The sequence below is a fragment of the Musca vetustissima genome, unplaced genomic scaffold (assembly GCF_032173495.1).
Source record: "Musca vetustissima isolate MV318-11 ecotype Yass unplaced genomic scaffold, APGP_CSIRO_Mvet_v1 utg3767, whole genome shotgun sequence".
NCBI lineage: Eukaryota > Metazoa > Arthropoda > Insecta > Diptera > Muscidae > Musca > Musca vetustissima.
The window spans coordinates 153,227-174,059 of NW_026886007.1; the positions used below are offsets into that span (position 1 = coordinate 153,227).

At 35.6% G+C, this 20,833-nt stretch overlaps 1 protein-coding gene across 1 annotated transcript in view; it reads left to right on the forward strand.

Moving 5' to 3' along the window:
- The window catches only part of LOC133333436 (triple functional domain protein), a 104,818-nt gene that overhangs the window by 76,821 nt on the left and 7,164 nt on the right, over positions 1–20,833 (forward strand). The window contains exons 9-10 of the mRNA XM_061541756.1: positions 9,153–9,255; positions 11,119–11,340. Of these exons, the coding sequence (XP_061397740.1) occupies positions 9,153–9,255; positions 11,119–11,340 (325 nt within the window). The remainder of the gene's footprint in view (positions 1–9,152; positions 9,256–11,118; positions 11,341–20,833) is intronic.

The following is a 20,833-nucleotide window of genomic DNA, read 5'->3' on the forward strand; positions in this document are numbered from 1 at the left end:
GAATTTTTCTTTCAAACACCCCAAGAGCTGCCTCATTTGCTTGCGCAAGTACCCATGTTTCGGAACCATATAACAGCACGGGCATTATCAGCGTCTTGTAAAGTGTGAGTTTTGTCGGGCGGGAGGTGGCCTTGTTTCTAAACTGCTTACTTAGACCATAGTAGCATCTGTTGGCCATCACAATTCTTCTCCGAATTTCAAAACTGATGTCATTCGTTTTATTTATGGAGGTACCAAGGTGGTATATACATAATCTATCTACCTCGAAGCTGTAGTTCTCAAGTTCCACAGTTGGTCGGAGTCTACTGAACGTAGAAGCATGGGTACTAGCGCAAGCAGATGAGACAGCTCTTGGAATGTTTGAGAGGGAAAATCTCCGAATGATCTATGGACCGATCTGCTTTAACGTTGAATATCGCCGTCGAATTAACAATGAGTTGTACCATCTATTCTCGAACATCGGCATTGTCAGACGTATCGAGCTGCAGCGACTACGTGCTGTAATATGGATCTGAAGCATGGGTAATTACGCAAGCAGATGGGACGGCTCTTGGAGTGTTAGAGAGAGAAATTCTCCGAAAGATCTATGGACCGATCTGCTTTAACGGTGAATATCGCCGTCGAATAAACCACGAGTTGTACCATCTATTCTCGAACATCGGCATTGTCAGACGTATCGAGCTGCAGCGACTACGTGCTGTAATATGGATCTGAAGCATGGGTAATTACGCAAGCAGGTGGGACAGCTCTTAGAGTGTTAGAGAGAGAAATTCTCCGAAAGATCTATGGACCGATCTGCTTTAACGGTGAATATCGCCGTCGAATAAACCACGAGTTGTACCATCTATTCTCGGACATCGGCATTGTCAGACGCATCAAGCTGCGCAGCGACTACATTCAGCTAGGTCATGTTGTGAGAATGCAGGAAGATGCCCCAGCTCAAAAGGCATATAAAAACGATCCAACTGATGGTTCACGCAGAAGAGGAAGGCGACGAATTAGATGGAAAGATCAAGTAAAGAGAACATTTCGGAACATGGTTTTTCAAATTGCGAGCAAGACCGACGCACCGTTAAATCTTTTTTAAGCTCGGCTTATGGAACAAATGTTTTGTCACAAGCCATTTAATAAAAAATACCTTCATAGAGTATAATGCGATACTCTGGTTCAGTTAGTTCAATGGAACTATTCCGATAAAAGAACAATGGGAACTAGTTCCAGTTTTTCTTTACTTTACTAAAGTTCAAATACGTCAATTTCTTATTGTGTGAATAATAAAAAAATTATTTATGAAAATAAAGTAGATAAATAATGAAATGAAACATAACTCAAAAAAGAGCGAAGAGCTTGTGGTGCAAAAATGAAAAATTAGTTCAAATGATGACTATAGAATATGATGGAAATATTGGAGAAATAAAATCAGCTAAAATTAAAAAAAAAAATCTGTTTTTTTTTATTTTCCCCTGACCATCTCAGGCCCAATGATTTAAAATTATGAGATAGTCATCTGGTCAATCTCTACTGGTCCTTCTAGACAAATCCTGGTTCAACTGGTTCTTCTGTTTGATATGTTTGATTATGTTTCAATAGCACTTGGGAATTCTTTAAATAAATAAAAAATTTAAAAAAATAACTAAAAATCTTTAAAAAATCGTGAAATTTTTTGAAATTTATAAAAGCTTTTGATTTCTTAAATAAGTATATTTTTTTAAATTTCTAAATTGTCGTCTACGCCGTAGATTACCAAAAAAGGTAGCTATTTTACTTAATTTTTCCGAACCCAAGAAAATACGACACCATAGGTGTCAAAACAGATATTTCTAATTGGCTACATTGTTTGTAGATTATTACAACAATTACTGCTGCCTTTTTGTTGTTTTATTTTTTTTGTGCTTTTTTCCCCTCTGGGATTTTTTGGATAATTTTTTTTATGGCTCTATTTCTTTGACTAATTTCCTATGAAGTTTGTGTATTTGTGTGCGTGTGGATTGATGATTGTGATGTCCGAGGACAAGAATAGTTAAATGGTTGGCTAGCTGGCTGGTTGGTCTGACATGGCTTTCCTTGGCATTCCTGCTTTGACATGATGTTAAGTGCTGAAATATAAACTTTCGGTCTATTTGTTCGGTGCTTGAGACAACATGTGTCTCTTGTGTTAACTAATGAACCGAAAATGTAGGTTGCGACCCATGTTGTGTTGTGTGCCCGTGTGTGTGTGTTAACAACAGCCCATGTCGTGTCATACTGGTGGACAAATTGAGACCAGAAAAAAAGAACATGTAAAAGAGAGCGTGGCATTGGAAAAAAGATGGATAAGGATGTATCCCTTCTTTATCCTGCTTAACCTCCTCCACCCCCCTCCATAAGAAGTAACCAATATCCTAGTGGATTTTTTGTTTGTTCACTTTTGTTTGCCACGTTTGTTCTTTTGAACGAGAACTAATACAACATTCTACGACAATGTATTTGTCACCAACAAAGCCAGCCACATCAACACATGAAAGGCCGTCCAAGCGACCGGTAACGGGCCGACCAACAACTTCAGAGTCTGTCTGCCTGTCTCTTTTTGTTTCCAAATGTAGGTGTGTATATTTGTCCATTTGGCCCGCTGCTACCCAGCAAGGAAAGTAAACAAGACGGACCCAAAAATACAGTAATGACACCTAACCAACACACAGGGGAACCCATAAAAATGTACGCAGAAATGTATGTCGGATTTTTTTTTGACAATTGGACGGAAAAAATCTCCACTTTGTTTGCCCTTAAAAAAATTAAAAAAAATGCAAGGTTGTATATAAAAACCACCTTAAGAAAATATATATTAAAAAAATTCGATCAAAAAACCAGGACTTGCAAAAAACCCGTTTTGTACTTCAAAAAATATTTTTAGACCAGTGAGCGGAGCAGTATAGTCGGACGGGGCCGACCATACGATACCCTACACAACTACCACGGACCTCTATCTTTCTGCGGATTTTTATTTCGAACCTGGGTAATAATACATGATAGTTGCACCCTCTGGTACGATCAACAGGTCAACAGCACCTCTTCCTTGCACTGACATATTTTCCGAATATTGCTAATATTTAGTCCAGCCCTTCTAATTACTTGTCCAGATTCCCTTCACCGTGGGTTCTGTTGTGATGTTCGGCTTATAATTGTAGCCTATTGATCGAATTAAAAAAAACACCAAAAAATAAGTTTTCGGTCCACTTCCACTTATCTGATCATCACCTCTTGGAAAATTTCTATCAGTGCTATATTTCCGCCCTCTAGTGTGGTAATGGTTTACTAAATAATATCTGAATACGTTGGCACCTGCAAATATTTACGTGTAAATCCCACATCCGAGTACATACGACAATATAATTGGTATCAATTTAAAGGGGAACCCCTGCTCTTGGATATACCATAAACTTCTCGGGTCTATGTCCTTTAGGGGTAAATATATTCGCTAAAGAATACTAATGTTGTTATTATTCACACAAAAGTAGTGGTCCATTAGACCCGCTAAATATTGACCGATCTTTATAAAAACAGGCATGCTTATTCTTTGGCCCAATCCCCTTCTCCATGGATACATTCGGGATGTTTGGGCCATAATTGCGACCTCTGGAGCGACCAGAACATCCGACAAAAATTAAGTGTTTGGTACATGTCTAGATCGACTCTGCTATTCGAGGTATTACCGATCGTCATACCTCGAATACTTAAAGGTGGGTCAAGGACCAATATTTCGCGGCGTTACAAACTTTTGGGGCTGCACAAAGCTATAATACCCTGACAACATAGTTGTGTAGGGTATATAAATCCACGCCTAAATTTGGTCTTTAAAAAAAAAACGTACCTAAATAAAAATTCCAATTTCAATTTTTGTCCCATCAAAAAAAAATATTCCCAAAACTTTGGCAACCCTCCCAAAGTTTTAATTTTCATTCAATTTTTACACGTTTTTCCTGTTTATTGTCATTTCAATTTGTTGTTTTTGCTGTTGTCGTTGTTATTTCATCGTTATTGTGTCCTCTTGAAACTGAGACGACCAACAACCGCTACTGCTGCTGTTGAAATATTCAAAATTATTTAACGTCGTAGTTGTCGTCATGTCACCGGGACTGCCTTCCTGCCAGCCCCGGTGTGCCTTTCAAAGTAAATATGTGATGATGGAAAGAAGTACAACATATCGTATACAAACAAACAAAACAAAAATACTATAGGACATTATATTTACTAAAGAACAATAAAAATATACACTTGAAAAAAGTTTAAAAAAAATCGCTTATAATATTACTTCAAAAAATTTTTTTTTTTAAATTTCAAAAATTATTTTAAAAAATTCCACGCATATAGTTTCATTTCAAAAAATCCACACACATATTTACTACTTCAAAAATTCACGTAAATAATATGTATTTCAAAATACTTACTTAGCTGGCTTATTACAGAACGATTGTTCCATAAGCCGATCTTAAAAAAGATTTCCAAGCTCGTCGGTCTTGTGCGCATCTCCTCCAATTTGAAAGACCACATTCCAAGATGTTGTTTTCTACTTGGTATTTCCATCTAATTCGTCCTTCTCCTTCTACGGGAATCATCAGTAGGCTCGCTTGTATATGCCTTTTGAGCTGGGGCATTGCCATTCATTCGCTCAACATGACCAAGCCATCGTAGTCGCTGCAGCTCAATACAACTGACTATGTCGATGTCCGCGTATAAATTGTAAAGATCCGATATTCACCGTCGACGCAGAACGACCTGTAGATCTTTCGGAGAATTTCTCTCTGAAACACTCCAAGAACTGCCTCATCTGCTTGTGCAAGTACCTATGCTTCAGATCCATATAACAGCACGGGTAGTATCAGCGTCTTGTAAAGTGTGAGTTTGGTGTGGCGGGAGGTGGCCTAGTTTCTAAACTGCTTACTTAGACCATAGTAGCATCTGTTGGCCATCACAATGCTTCTCCGAATTTCAGAAACTAATGTAATTCGTTTTGTTTATAGCGGAAACAAGGTATATAAAATCTTTAACCACCTCGAAGCTGTAGTTCTCAAGTTCCACAGTTGGTCCGAGTCTACTGGACGCCTTGCGCGTTGATACCATCAGCTTGGTCTTCTCGCCCTATACTGCCAGACTCCTTCGCAATTTGTTCAAAGGTGGCTGTTACCGCTCGTAATGTTCGACCCATTATATCGATGTCATCGAAGTAGGCGAGAAACATGTGTTGATTTCTCAGGTAACGTGTGTTGAACTTTGCCAGCAGGATGTTAAAAAGGTCACACGACAAACTGTCACCTTGTCTGAATCCTCGTTCGGTATTGAATGGCTACGATAGTTCCTTTCCAACTTTAACTACTGACCTTGTGCCACAACTGACCTTAGTTGTATTAATTTTGCAGGAATGCCGAACGCAGACATGGCTTTAAACACCTCTGAACGGATAGGGCTGTCGAATGCGGCTTTATAGTCGACGAATAGGTGGTATGTGTCGAGACTTATTCCTCTATAGTTGGCTCTCAGTGTTCGACCCATTATGTCGATGTAGGCGTGTAACATGTGTTATTTGGTCGTATGACCTTTTCCAGCAGGATGTTAGAAAGGTCAAACTGTCAACTTGTCTGAATTCTCGTTCGGTATTAAAGGGCTCCGAGAGGTCCTTTCCGACTTTTACTGCTCATCTGGTGTCAGTTAAAGTTATCCTGCATAGCCGTATTAATTTTGGAGGAATGCCAAACGCAGAAATGGCTTTATACACCTCTGAACAGATAGGGCTGTCGAATGCGGCTTTATAGTCGACAAATAGGTGGTATGAGTCGATGTGTTTTTCGTGGGTCTTTTCCAGGATTTGGCGCAGAGTGAAAATCTGGTCAATGGTGGATTTGCCATGTCTGAAGCCGCATTGGCTTCAATCGTTCACACAGCACACTGGATAGCACTTTATATGCGATGGGAAGAAGGCTAATTCCTCTATAGTTTGCACATATCGTATTGTCTCATTTTTTGTACACGGGGCACAGGATGGTGAGGTTCCAATCATTGGGCTTGCATTCCTCTAGCCAAATTGTTCTAGTCAGCTGGCGCACGCTCCTGACCAGCATCTGACCACCAATCTTGAATAGTTCGGATGGTAACCCATTGGCTCCTGTTGCTTTATTGTTCTTGATCCGATTAATTGCTTTTATGGCCTCATTTATGGTATACACCTATACCATCATCTCTTATTGGTTGGCTACCGCCACTATTTGATACCAGAAGCTTTTCAAAATGCTCCAGATCCTGAACACGCTGTCTGTATCAAAAAATTATTTTCAAAAAATCCAAGCCTTTAGTTAAAAAAAATATATATTTTTGTTTCAAAAAAATATTTTAAAAAAATCCACGTCTATATTAGGTTGGCTGATGACAACAAATCATACAACAAAACGGTGCATAGTTGGCCCAAATCGGACATTCCGAAGCATGTTGTTCTCCATAAAAAATTTTTAAGAAATTTAGGACACCTATTTTTTTAATTTAATTTTTTTTTTAATTTTATTAAATTATTCTTCAAAAAATATTTAAAACAAGTGAAAAAGCGAAAAGTTCGGCCGGGCCGAACTTGGATACCTTCCACCATAGATATACTTACAGGTACTTGAAATAAAAATATAGGGAATATACCAAAAAGTGTACCTATACCGACATTTCTACAAACCGATTATGGTTCTAAATATTGGTCCTAGACCCCATGTTTCTTTGAACCAAATTTGTTTCAAAAATTTTGATTTCATCAAGTTCGAACATGGGGAATATCGGTCCAATCCTTCTGGTACCTCCCACACAGTATATATATAAAGTTAAATATCGAACCTTATGTTCTACAACAAAGTCTTAGAACCAAACCCAAACACGAAATAAATCATATAACTATGTTAATATAAAAAAGGGGGTTATATGGGGACGACCCCAAAAAGGGGGGCGAATATTAAAAATTGTTGGTAGGGAGATTTGTTACCATATACGTCTACAAAATATCAAATTTCAGCGTATTCGGCTCAAGCACCCCAAAATACCGAAAATTGGGTGGTACCCTTATATGGGGGATATCTGAAAAAGTTGACCTATATTTATAATTTTTTGTGGAGAGATTTGGTACCTATTAAGAACTCAAAATAATAAATTGCAGCTAATTCGGTGAAAAAATACGATCAAAGCCGCCAAAATACTGAAAATTGGGACGTACCGTTATATGGGGGCTACCAGAAAAAGTGGACCTATATTTATAATTTTTTGTGGAGACATTTAGTACCCAATAAGAACCCAATGTACCAAATTTCAGTGTATTCGGTTGAAAACGCGCTCAAAAAGCCCAAAATACCGAAAATTGGGGGGTACTGTTATATGGGAGCTATGCCTAAACCTGGACCGATATATCCCATCTTCGAACTTGACCTGCCTGCAGACAAAAGGCAAACCTATGCAAAATTACAACAGACGGACGGACGGACATGGCTAGATCGTCTAAGAATTTTAATCTGATGGTCTAAGAATTTTACCCTGATCAAGTTATATGGGGGCTACCAGAAAAAGTGGACCTATATTTATAATTTTTTATGAAGACATTTAGTACGCAATAAGAACCCAATGTACCAAATTTCAGCGTATTCGGTTGAAAAACGCGCTCAAGAAGCCCAAAATGCCGAAAATTGGGGGGTACTGTTATATGGGAGCTATGCCTAAACCTGAACCGATATATCCCATCTTCGAACTTGACCTGCCTGCAGACAAAAGACAAACTTATGCAAAATTACAACAGATAGACGGATGGACGGACATGGCTAGATCGTCTTAGAATTTTACCCTGATCAAGAATATATATACTTTATAGGGTCGGAAATGAATATTTCGATGAGTTACAAACGGAATGACAAAATTAATATACCCTCCATACTATGGCGGAGGGTATAAAAATTATTTATTCTTAAAAAACTATTTTTAAACCACTTTTGACCATTTTTGATCTTTGAAAAATATTTATACTGGATATATAAATATCCGGATTTTTTTTTTTTTTGAAAAGTTCACTCTGGTTTTCTTGCTCTTAAAGAAATATATTTTTTTAAGGCTTCACCATAATTTCTCCCTGTGTATAAAAATAATAATTTTCCATACGACTTCCCACATATCCATCATTTATTTACCGCCAGTTAACAACAATAACTAAAACTGGAAATTTTCGGTCAATTATCTCATTTGGGGGAAAAGACGAATGAAAAAATTACGACGACGTTTCAATGTCGCCTGTCTTTCATCGCCATCGCCACCACCACCACCATCAGCGTCGTCATCATCATCATCATCACGGTCGTCGTCCTCGTCCATCTTAGTTAAATAGACGACAAATGTATGGATGGACGACTGAATGGATATATGTATATTTATTATGGCATTGTTATTGTTTTATTATACCTTTTGTTGTTGTTGTTGTGGTTTTTGTTGATTGTTATTATAACTTGAGGAATTAGTGCGGACCAGCAGGCATTCTCTATGTCAAATAAACTGTCAATTGTGTATCCTGTTGCTTTCGTTCGTTTTGTGTTTCTTTCTTTTTCATTTATTTATTTCCTTCGATAAATCATCGAAATTTCTGCCCTGGTGACTCTTCGCTACAGTGCTGGAAGAGGAATTACCCAGGGTGCCAGAGGAAGTTTCACCCCGTGTGGGTGCGGTCTTTATTTTGTTGGTCATTGGGTTATAGTTGTTGTGTTTAACCATAAAACATATTAAATTAAATATACCAATGACAAATGTATTGCTGTTTGGGGGGAGAGGTGAAAGGTGGGGTTTCCAATTTTTGTTCTCTTTGTTTTTTGGGAATAGGAAAACGGATGTAGACCACCAACAAGTTGTTGTCGTTGTTGCTGTTAGCTTGTTATGGTAATGTAAATTTATTTATGCTTGCCAGCCAGCAAACTTATTTGCAACTCATCATCATCAGTGACAGTTCAACAAGTGACAGGGCTTGAGAAAGTGACGGAATTTTTACGTTTCTATTTTTTCCGAAAAAAAGGTTTTGCAGTTCTTATTTCTACCGAAGTGTGGCCAATTTTTATATAAATTAAATATATTTGCAAAAAAATTAATTTTTATATTAATTATTATTTTTTTTCTATTTTCAGGCGTAAATGGTTGCCACAAATCGGCCGCAAAGGTCCACAAAATAAAGTCGAGAAAACACCCGAAAAACTTTTGGTCAAGAAATCATCCGAAAAGAACTTCAAGGTAAGTGTTTGTAACTATATGTGGTTTTCAAAAAAATATATATATATTTATTATTTGTGGTCTTAAAAAATATAAAATAAAAACAAAACAATGTTTGGTCTTCGAAAAAAATTAAAAAAAATCTTCAAAACAATTTTTAAAAAATCCAAGAATATGAGTGCTCTTCAAAAAACATTTTGAAACCAGTAAGGCAAGTAGTAAAGTCGGATGATACCCTTCATCACTTTGGGTATGTTGTACATATGTATCCTTACAAATTTGGTGCAAATCGAAAGATATATAAGTACTTTGGTGCACCATTTACCTAAAATCGGACGAAAATATATATGGAAGCTATATCTAAATCGGAACCGATTTTCACGACACTTAACACACGTCACTATGGACTTAATTTAGAACGCTATGCCAAATTTGGTGCAAATCGAAAGATATATAGATATGTTGGTGCACAATTTACCTAAAATCGGACGAAATTATATATGGGAGATATATCTAAATCTGAACCGATTTTCACGAAACTTAGCACACATCACTTTAGACTTTTTTTAGTACGCTATGCCAAATTTCGTGCAAATCCAAGGATATATAGGGACTTTGGTGCACTATTTACCAAAAGTCGGACGAAAATATATGGGAGCTATATCTAAATCTGAACCGATTTTCACGACACTTAACACACATCACTCTAGACTTTATTTAGTATGCTGTGCCAAATTTCGTGTAAATCGAACGATATATAGGGATTTTGGTACACTATTTACCTAAAATCGGACGAAAATATATATGGGAGCTATATCTAAATCTGAACCGATTTTCACGAAATTTAATATACATCACTATAGACTTAATTTAGTACACAATGCCAAATTTCGTGTAAATCGAAATATATATGGGTACTTTGGTGCACAATTTACCTAAAATCGGACGAACATATATATGGGAGCTATATCTAAATCTGAATCGATTTTCACGAAACTTAATACACATCACTATGGACTTAAATTAGTACGCTATGCCAAATTTCGTGCAAATCGAAGGACATATAGGGACTTTGTTGCACTATTTACCTAAAATCGGACGAAAATATATATGGGAGCTATATGTAAATCTGAACCGATTTTCACGAAACTTAACACACACCACTCTAGACTTTATTTATGCCAAATTTCGAGTAAATCGATGGATATATAGGTATTTTGGTGCACTATTTACCGAAAATCGGACGAAAATATATATGGAAGCTATATAGAAATCTGAACCGATTTTCACGAAACTTAATACACATCACTCTAGTCTTTATTTAGTACGCTATGCCAAATTTCGTGTAAATCGAAGGATATATAGGGACATTGTTGCACTATTTACCTAAAATCGACTCAGAAAGTTATTCAATACATACTCTCAACCATGGGTCTATCTCATTTCCTTTTGCTTGTTACAAAAATATGCACAAAAACATAATACGCTGTACCACAGTGTGGTGAAGGGTATAAAAATCCAAGACTATATTTGGTCTTAAAAATATTTTTATTAAATCCCAGACTATCTGTGGTCGAAAAAAGTACTTAAAAAAATCAAAAACTTTGGTTGGGTTTTTAAAAATATGAAATATAAAAAAAAAATATTTTATAAAAATACCCATAACAATTTGTTCAAAAAATGAAGAACACCATGTGTGGTCTTCATTTTTCATCTATATTTAAAAGATCCACGAATATAGCTTTCAAAGTCCCTTTTTTTAATCCTCACCTACGATTTTTTTAATTTCAATTTTAAAAATATATTTTTTTTTTTTTAATTTAATTTTCTATAAAAACATTTTGTATTACTTTATTTATTTTCCTTTCCCTTTTGTTTTTGCAGTTACCAGCCAAACAAATGGACGACTCATCATCCAATACATCACAACTACTGGCCACAGCCAACACATCACAACTCAATACATCACAACAGGACTTTGAGGCCGAGGAAGAAGTCGGTTTGGAATTACCGCCACCCATGAAACCCATACAGGAACCACATTTAATTGCTAATGGGCCACCGACCTTTAACAAAGACATGATGAAGGATAATTCTTCGGTAATGGTGAGTACAAATGACTTTTGGCTTACAACAACAACAAAAATAAATGATTTCAAAATTAAAAAGACATTTTGAATAGAGTATATAGAGATTAAATACTCATCCGTAGGAACAATTATTTGAAAACCTTTTAAATCCTATTGTTCCGCTTTCGAGTATTAAGAAAATAAGAGGCATAAAGAATAGTTGTCGGTAAAAATACCCCGAACGGGATATGCAGCTAAAATAAATCCTTTCATATCTTCCGACGAAAGAAATGCAAAAAAAAAGGATCCAATTACCAACTACTCAGTGTGCTGTTTCAGGATGACGTTTTTCTTGTTTTTCATAACCTGACAAAATCATTGGAAATTCTTAAGAGCTTTAATAGTTTTTTTTTGCATATGAAAACCTTCGTTTTTTATTTGGAAAACACATTTTATTATTTCTCTATTAGCTGATTTTTTCTACTCCTTGCTCTCTATTTCTTCTCCATTGTGTTGACTACACACACACATTTAAATTTAAAACCTTCAAAGGATGTTGTATTACATAGAAAAAAGGTCTTCACTTCAATGGCAGCAGTATATTTTTCTTATGCATGAGTGACTTATTTTTAAGGATAATTTCGTGCTCATTAAGAAGACACGGAGTACATTTGTCAATAAGTACGACGAGAATTCAAAGAAAATGATTTCAATTTAAAAATATATTCCAATGAATTTTGAATACATTTTTGAGATCTTAGAGGAGGAAATTATATACCACCACCATTCCTTCAGGGACGAAATTTTATGTGAAGGGAGAATGAAAAAGTCAATCAAAATATTTAAAAAACAAAAATCCACTTTTTATGTAGAATTCAATAAATTAATTAAAAAAATAAATACGCCTGTATTTACTCCTAAAATTTTTTTTTTAATCCAAATCAAAAATATTTTTTAAAAAATTACGCCTTTATTTACTCTATGCCTGTATTTACAACTCAAAAAATATTTAAAAAAAATCCTCGCCTGTATTTATTCCTACATAAATATTTCTAAACCAGTGAGCGGAGCAGTATAGTCGGACGGGACTATTTTATCCATTTTATCTCCTAAACATGAACCGATCATTAACAAAAACAATAGGGGTCATCATTGGGCAGAACCCATCCTACATGCAAAATTTCGTAAAGATTGGTCCATAACTGTGGCCTGTATCGTGTTTACAAATTATAATGGACAGACGGGCGAACGGACACACATGCCTAGATCGACTCAGCTAGTAGAGATATGACGATCGGTATACTTACGCCTTTATTTACTCTATGCCTGTATTTACAACTCAAAAAATATTAAAAAAAATCCTCGCCTGTATTTATTCCTACATAAATATTTCTAAACCAGTGAGCGGAGCAGTATAGTCGGACGGGACCGACCATACGATAACCTACACAACTACCACGGAAAACTACATTTCTGCAGATGTTTATTTCGAGCCTGGGCAATATTTCGTGATATTTGCACCCTCTTGCCCGATTAGAGGTCAACGGCAGCTCTTCCTTACAAATATTACTAATATTCAGTACATTCAGCCATTCGAATTACTCGTCCAGATTCCCCTTTCCGTGGGTTGTGTTGTAATGTTCGGCTAATAATTGTGACATTTAGACCGACTCGAAAAAATACAAAATATTAAGTTTTCGGTCCACTTCATACCAATATTATTATCTGATCATCACCGAAAATTGTAGATGTTATCCTTGACCATACCTGGATCCTCATGGAAAATTTCAAAGGGATATATTTTCGCCCTCTAGTGTGGTAACGGGTTACTAAAATAATATTTGAATTTAAGTGTAACTCTCACATCCGAGTACATACGACAATATAATAGGTATTAATTTAAAGGCCAATCACTCCTCCTGGATATACTAGCAACTTCTCGCGTCAATGGTCTTCAGGGGTAAATCTATACGCTATAGACTACAAATTTTCTCATTTTTCACACAAATATCGGGGTCCATTTGACCCGCTAAATATTGACCGATCTTTATCAAATCAGGCATGGTTATACTTTGCCCCGATCCCCTTCTCCTTGTAATTCGAGAAGTTTGGACCATAATTGAGGCTTCTGGAGCGACCAGAAAATCGGACAAAAATAAAGTTTTTTGTCCATTTAATAGGGGTCTTCATTGGTCAGAACCCATCCTACATGCAAAAGTTCGTGAAGATTGGTCCATAACTGTGGCCTGTAACGTGTTTACAAATTATAATGGACAGACGGACGGACATACATGTCTATATGGACTCAGGTAGTCGAGATATGACGATCAGTATACTTAAAGATGGTTCTACGACCAATATTTCGCGGCGTTACAAACTTTTTTTGTCCTTGACCATACCTGGATCCTCATAGAAAATTTCAAAGAGATTAGCGCTATATTTTGGCCCTCTAGTGTGGTAATGGGTTACTAAAATAATTTTTGAATACATAAGTACCTGTAAATATTTAAGTGTAACTCTCACATCCGAGTACATAAACCATAAAATTGTTATTAATTTAAAGACCAAGCACTCCTCTTGGATATACTATCAACTTCTCTGGTCTATATCCTTCAGGAGTAAATATATACGCTATAGACTACAAATTTTCTCATATTTTACACAAAAGTCAGGGTCCATTTGACCCGCTAAATATTCACCAATCTTTATCAAAACATGCATGCTTATTCTTTAGCCTGATCCCGTTCTCCATGTAAAAATTCGCGATGCTTGGGCCACAATTTAGGCTTCTGGAGCGACCAGAAAATCAGACAAAAATAAAGTTTTTGGTCCATTTATGGGTCTTCATTGGCCAGAACCCATCCTACATGCAAAAGCTCGTGAAGATTGGTCCATAACTGTGGCCTGTAACGTGTTTACGAATTTTAAGGGACGGACGGACACACATGTCTATATCGATTCAGCTAGTCGAGATATGACGATCAGTTAAAGTTGGGCCTACGACCAATATTTCGCGGCGTTACAAAATTTTTTTGTCCTTGACCGTACCAGGATCCTCATAGAAAATTTCAAAGAGATCAGCGCTATATTTTCGCCCTCTAGTGTGGTAACGGGTTACTAAAATAATATTTGAATACTTAAGCACCTGTAAATATTTACGTGTAACTCCCACATCCTAGTACATACCACAATATAATTGGTATCAATTTAAAGGTCATCCACTCCTCTTGGATATACTATCAACTTCTCGGGTCTATGTCCTTCAGGAGTAAATATATAAATATGCCATAGACTACAAATTGTCTCATTTTTCACACTAAATTATGGGTCCATTTGACCTGCTAAATATTGACCGATCTTTATCAAAACAGGCATGCTTATTCTTTGGCCCGATCCCCTTCTCCATGCAAAAATACGCGATGTTTGGCCTCTGGAGCGACCAGAAAATCAGACAAAAATTTAGTTTTTGGTCCATTTCATCCCCTAAATATTAACCGATCTTTACCAAAAGCAATAGGGGTCTAAATTGATCACAACCCATCCTACATGCAAAATTTCATGAACATTGGTCCAAAACTGTGGCCTGTATCGTGTTTACAAATTATAATGGACAGACGGACGAACGGACACACATGCCTAGATCGACTCAGCTAGTAGAGATATGACGATCGGTATACTTAAAGGTGGATCTAGGACCAATATTTCGTGGCGTTACAAACTATTCCAGCTGCACAAAACTATAATACCCTGACAACATAGTTGTGTAGGGTATACAAATCCAAGGCTATGTGTGCTCTTCAAAATTAAAAAAAAAACACAAAACTATATGTGTTCTTAAAAAATTATTAAAAAAAAAAAAACAAGACAATTTTTTTTGTTTTGAAAAAAAAAAATACTTTTAAAAAATGCATTGCTATGGTTTCCAATAATGATTTTTAAATGATCAAGGCATATAGCTTTACTTCAAAAAAATTGTTAACTCTGCTAATAAAACCAAATTTTAGCATTCAAGATTTTTTATTTTTTTAAATTTTTAAAATCATTATTTTTTAATCCAAAATATCCTTAAATACAATTTTTGTTGATATAATTCGAATTTTTAAAGAATGCCTCTACAAAATTTCAAGTGAAAATCTCAAGAACTCTTGAATATATAGCCGATTTATTGTGTCAGCATCAGGTGACTGCTGCATTCTCAAACTTTAGACGCGTTTTTCTCTTTTGCGAATGGCGGGCACGATAACTCAAAAACTAATAGTCCAATCGGTTCCAAATTTTGTAACGTTTCTCTGGGAGTGTATAGCTCTCGTATGAACTAGGATAAAGCCAATCGGTGAAGATTTTCCTTATTTTTTAACTTGGTTTTTGGTAAAAAATCGGCGATTTCCCAAAAATATTTTTTCAAAGGTCCACCATTTTGTTAATTTTAGAGCGAAGTCAATAATCATAGTTTTTATATGTATTTTTATATACATATTTGAATTTTGTTTTTTTCATGCCCGCCATCAAAAAAAAGGATTTTTCTTTAATTACAAAAAACAACAACAAAACAATTACAATTTTTTTTTTTTAATTATTTTTCTTCTCTTTTAAATCTTCAAATATATATGTGCAAATCTTAACAAGCATTGGTATTGATTTACCAGCCCATTGAAATTCTTGAAAAATTAAAATCGAAAATGGGTGGGGTTCCCTTAAATACAATTTTGTTAATTTTTATTTTAAAAAATATTTTTTTTTAAATCCACGCCTATATTTACTCCTCTAAAAATATTTAAAAAACCTTTTCCAAAAAATATATTTCTTTTGTACTTGGGGGAATCCCTCTTAAAAATATTTGCTGATCTGATTTTCCAAGCACATGAGAATGTTTTATATGTATTTTTATATACATATTTGTTGTTGTTTTTTTATTGTTGTTGTGTATAGCAACAAATAGAACCTTGTAAATTTTAATAATTGTGCGTATTTTTAGATGAGAGAATACAAAACAAAATCTTGAAGTCATGGCATTCAAAATAATCACGAGTAGAACTGAAATAGCAGGGGATTCAAGGAGTGTGAACAATCTCAAAACACACACACACAAATAAACGTTGCTACGCTTTGCAATTTATACCCCTCAAAAAGGACCTTTGTCCAATGGGGGTTAATTAAATAGTGCATCAATGCCTCTTCAGGAAAAATAAGGCCTATCAATATTTCTCGTTTCCTATATTCATGAAATTGCTTACCATATCTAATAATCAGTCCATGAGAAAGCAAAAAATCTATTTTTTTCTACGCTTTCCCTCTCAACCAAATGTTGTGAATACCTCAGCTGAAATAGCAACCGAACGAGAGTTGAGTGTTCGCGTGATCGTGTTTAGAGGCAGCAGCAACAGCATCAACCAACCTTTTCATTGTTTATTATTTGCTATTGTTGTTGCTGTTGATTTAACATGAAATATTTGCAAAATATAAAAACAAAATTGAAAAATAGAAAAACAACAACAACAACCTATAAAAAAATGCCACACTTTAGAACTTCATAATTAACTTAAGAAAATGAACATCATTATCATCTTCATCAGCCTTTTAATTTACTTATCAAAACTATGCAAATAAAATATCTAAATTTTATTTGAAAATGATTTGTGGGTAGGTAGGTCATCGTTGAGATGATAGGCATCATTAAAATCTAGTCAATTTTAATAAAATTCAACCACAACAACAACAATGTATTTGGAATTTGGGGCTATGACAACCGTCAGTATTGAAACCAAAAAAACACTACATGTATATATGTATGTATGTTTTTCATATTTCTTTTATCTAATTAAATGTCAATGTTTATTTCATCTGAACCTGCTGTATATTAAAAGAATCTAAAAATAGTTCTGTTGAGGTGATGGAGGAGGTGGTTGTTGGTTAGTTAGCTGGCTGACTGACTGGCTGGCGTTAGTTCTTTTTGCGGTGAACACATTTATAAAATCATTGTTGTGTAAACCCCCTTTTACAGTTAGTTGTTCTTTTTTTCTCTTGTTTTTCTCCAATAATAACATCTGAGTAAGTCAATCGATGAAGAAGAAGAATTTTTAAAGGCAATTATTATCGGTAGCACACAGATATGGCAGGCATGAGGCACAAAGGAGTATTATTATTATATACATTTGGGGCATATATAATTTTTTTTATATAAATTTTGGGGGATATATAAAATATTTTTTTGTGAAGTAAAAACAAATGTGGATTAAAAAAACGAGAACAGCAACAACTATAACGACAACCGCCGTGGAAGAGTTACAACAGCAGCAATTAAAAAAAAAAAGCAGTAAGGATAGATCGGACGAGGCCGACTATATGATACCCTTCACCACTATGGGTATATTAAAAAGATGCATCCTAACAAAAGGACCATTTACATGAAACTGGATGATCTAAAATATGTGACCTTCGAAATTGGTTCAATTTCAACAAAACTAGGCACACGTTATGTTTTAGTAATTTCAATACGTTGTGCAAAACTTTTTGCCAATCGGCCATATTTTTTTGAGCTCTGATGCACCATTTACTGAAAATCGGACGAAGCTATTTATGGGAGCTATATCTAAATCTGAACCGATTTCAGTGAAACTTTTCACACAGTTGGTTTTGTTAACTTCAGTACGTTGTGCAAAATTGTGTGTCAATCGGTCATATTTTGGAGCTTTGGTGCACCATTTACTGAAAATCGGACGAAACTACATATGGGAGCTATATCTAAATCTGAACCGATTTCAGCGAAAATTTCCACTGAGCAGGCTATACCTACTTCAGTACGTTGTGTAAAATTGTGTGCCAATCGGCCATATTTTGGAGCTTTGGTGCACCATTTACTAAAAATCGGACGAAACTAGATATGGGAGCTAAATCTAAATCTGAACCGATTTCAGCGAAACTTTGTACACAACATGTTATACCTACTTCCGTACGTTGTGCAAAATTGTGTGTCAATCGGTCATATTTCGTGGCTTTTGTGAACCATTTACTGAAAATCGGACGAGGCTATATATGGGAGCTATATCTAAATCTGAACATATTTCAGCGAAACTTTCCACACAGTTGGTTATGTTAACTTCAGTACGTTGTGCAAAATTGTGTGCCAATTGGCCATATTTTGGGTCTTTGCTGCACCATTTACTGAAAATCGGACGAAGCTATATATGGGAGCTATATCTAAATCTGAACCGATTTCAGCGAAACTTTCTACACAGCAGTTGTGCAAAATTGTGAGTCAATCGGTCATATTTTGGGGCTTTGGTGCACCATTTACCGAAAATCGGACGAAATTATATATGGGGATCTGAACCGATTTTTTCCCAATTTCAATAGGGTTCGTCCTTGGGCCAAACAAATTAGCTGTGCCAAATTTCATCCAATTCGGATTATAAATGCGGCCTGTCCTTTGTTTGGACAGACGGACATGACATGCATAAATCGACTCAGAAAGTGATTCTATTCATATTCTCAAAAGAAACCATGGGTCTATCTCGTTTCCTTTTTCCGGTTACAAACATATGCACAAAAGCTAAATACCCTGTACCACCGTGTAATGAAGGATATAAAAATTGGTTTCAAAATTGGGGTGGATTAATCAACAATATGTTTATACCCTACACAACTATGTTGTCAGGATATTATAGCTTTGTGCAGCCCCAAGAGTTTGTAACGCCGCGAAATATTGGTCCTAGACCCACCTTTAAGTATACCGATCATCATATCTCGACTAGCTGAGTCGATCTACACATGTGTGTCCGTCTGTCCATTATAATTTTTAAACACGATACAAGCCACAGTTATGGACCAATCTTCACGAAATTTTGCATGTGGAATGGGTTCTGGCCAGTGAAGATTCTATTGTTTTTTTAAAAATCGGTTAATATTTAGGAGATGAAATGGACCAAAAACTTTATTTTTGTCGGATTTTCTGGTTGCACCAGAGGCCGCAATTATGGCCCAAACATCGCGAATTTTTACATAGAGAAGGAAATCGGGCCAAAGAATAAGCATGCCAGTTTTGATAAAGATTGGTCAATATTTAGCGGGTCAAATGGACCCTGACTTTGGTGTGAAAAATTACAAAATTTTTTATTCTATAGCGTATGTATTTACTCCTGACGGACATAGACCCGAGAAGTTGATAGTATATCCAAGAGGAGTGGTTGACCTTTAAATTTATACAAATTATTTTATTATTTAGTAACCCATTACCACACTAGAGGGCGGAAATATAGCGCTGATCGTTTTGAAATGTTCCACAAGGTTCTAGTTATGGTCAATGACAACGTCTATAATTGTCAGTGGTGATCAGATTATAATTATGGAATGAAGTGGACCGAATACATAATTGTGTGTGTTTTTTCTAGTCAACCCAGCGGTGAAGTGAATCTGGCCAATTAATTAGAAGGGCAGTACTGAATATGAATAGTAATATTCGAAAATATGTCCGTGTAAGGAAGGTGGGCTGCTGACCTCTAATCGGCCTAGAGGGAGCAAATATCACGAAATATCGCCCAGGCTCGGAATAAACATCCGCAGAAAGTTAGAATTCAGTGGTAGTTGTGTAGGGTATCGTATGGTCTGCCCCGTCCAACTATACTGCTCCGCTCACTGGTTTAACAATATTTTTGGAGAAGTAAAAATGGACGTGGACTTTTTAGAAATATTTTTGTGAATTTAAAATTTTCTTTTTTTAATATTTTTGGAGAAGTAAAAAAAGGCTTGGAATATATTTTAAATATTTTTTAGGGGTCTGGAAATAGGCTTGGAATTTAGAAGTGACTGGTCCTTAAAAAATATCTATTTGAAAAAAAATCGACCACAAATGTTTGGACACACCTGTAGTTAGTTCTACAGGTATAAAACAGAATGGAATGGCAACAACAACAGCCACAATATTATTAAACATGTGTATTCTCAAACAATAACAATTAATTGAAAAAAATCAGAATGAAAAAAAAGCCTACATTGACTCTGGTGCAAATATAAACTTTATACCAATAATGATGATTATTATAATGAAGAAGAAGAGCAAGAACATGAACATTCACTTCATGCCGCAGTGTAGCGTCAGTAGATTGTTTGCTTTCCTTTAGTCATTCGCTCGCTCGGTCGGTCGGTTGCTCGATTAACCGCAAAATGATATTGTGAAGTCGCGTCGGTCGTATAATTTTTTCGAGGCGCTATATTAGTGTTTTCTTTTTATTATTGTTGTAGTGGTATCGAAATTAAAAAAAAAAAAATTAATGCCAAATTGTTGTTGTTTTTGTATTTTTGTTATATCAAACAAAATATATATTTCGTTGCGTCTTATCTAAAGTATACACACAACCAAAAAAAACATACATTACGTCGATGGTCGGCCCAGACTGACTTCTCCGAAATTCTAAAAGTGTCGTCGCCCAAAAAAAATAAAGTTAACTCTCCCTGTTTGGAGATAAAAAATAACAACAATAACAAAAAAATACTAAAAACGAAATGAGTTGCCTGTTTCCCTTTCTCATGGTAGG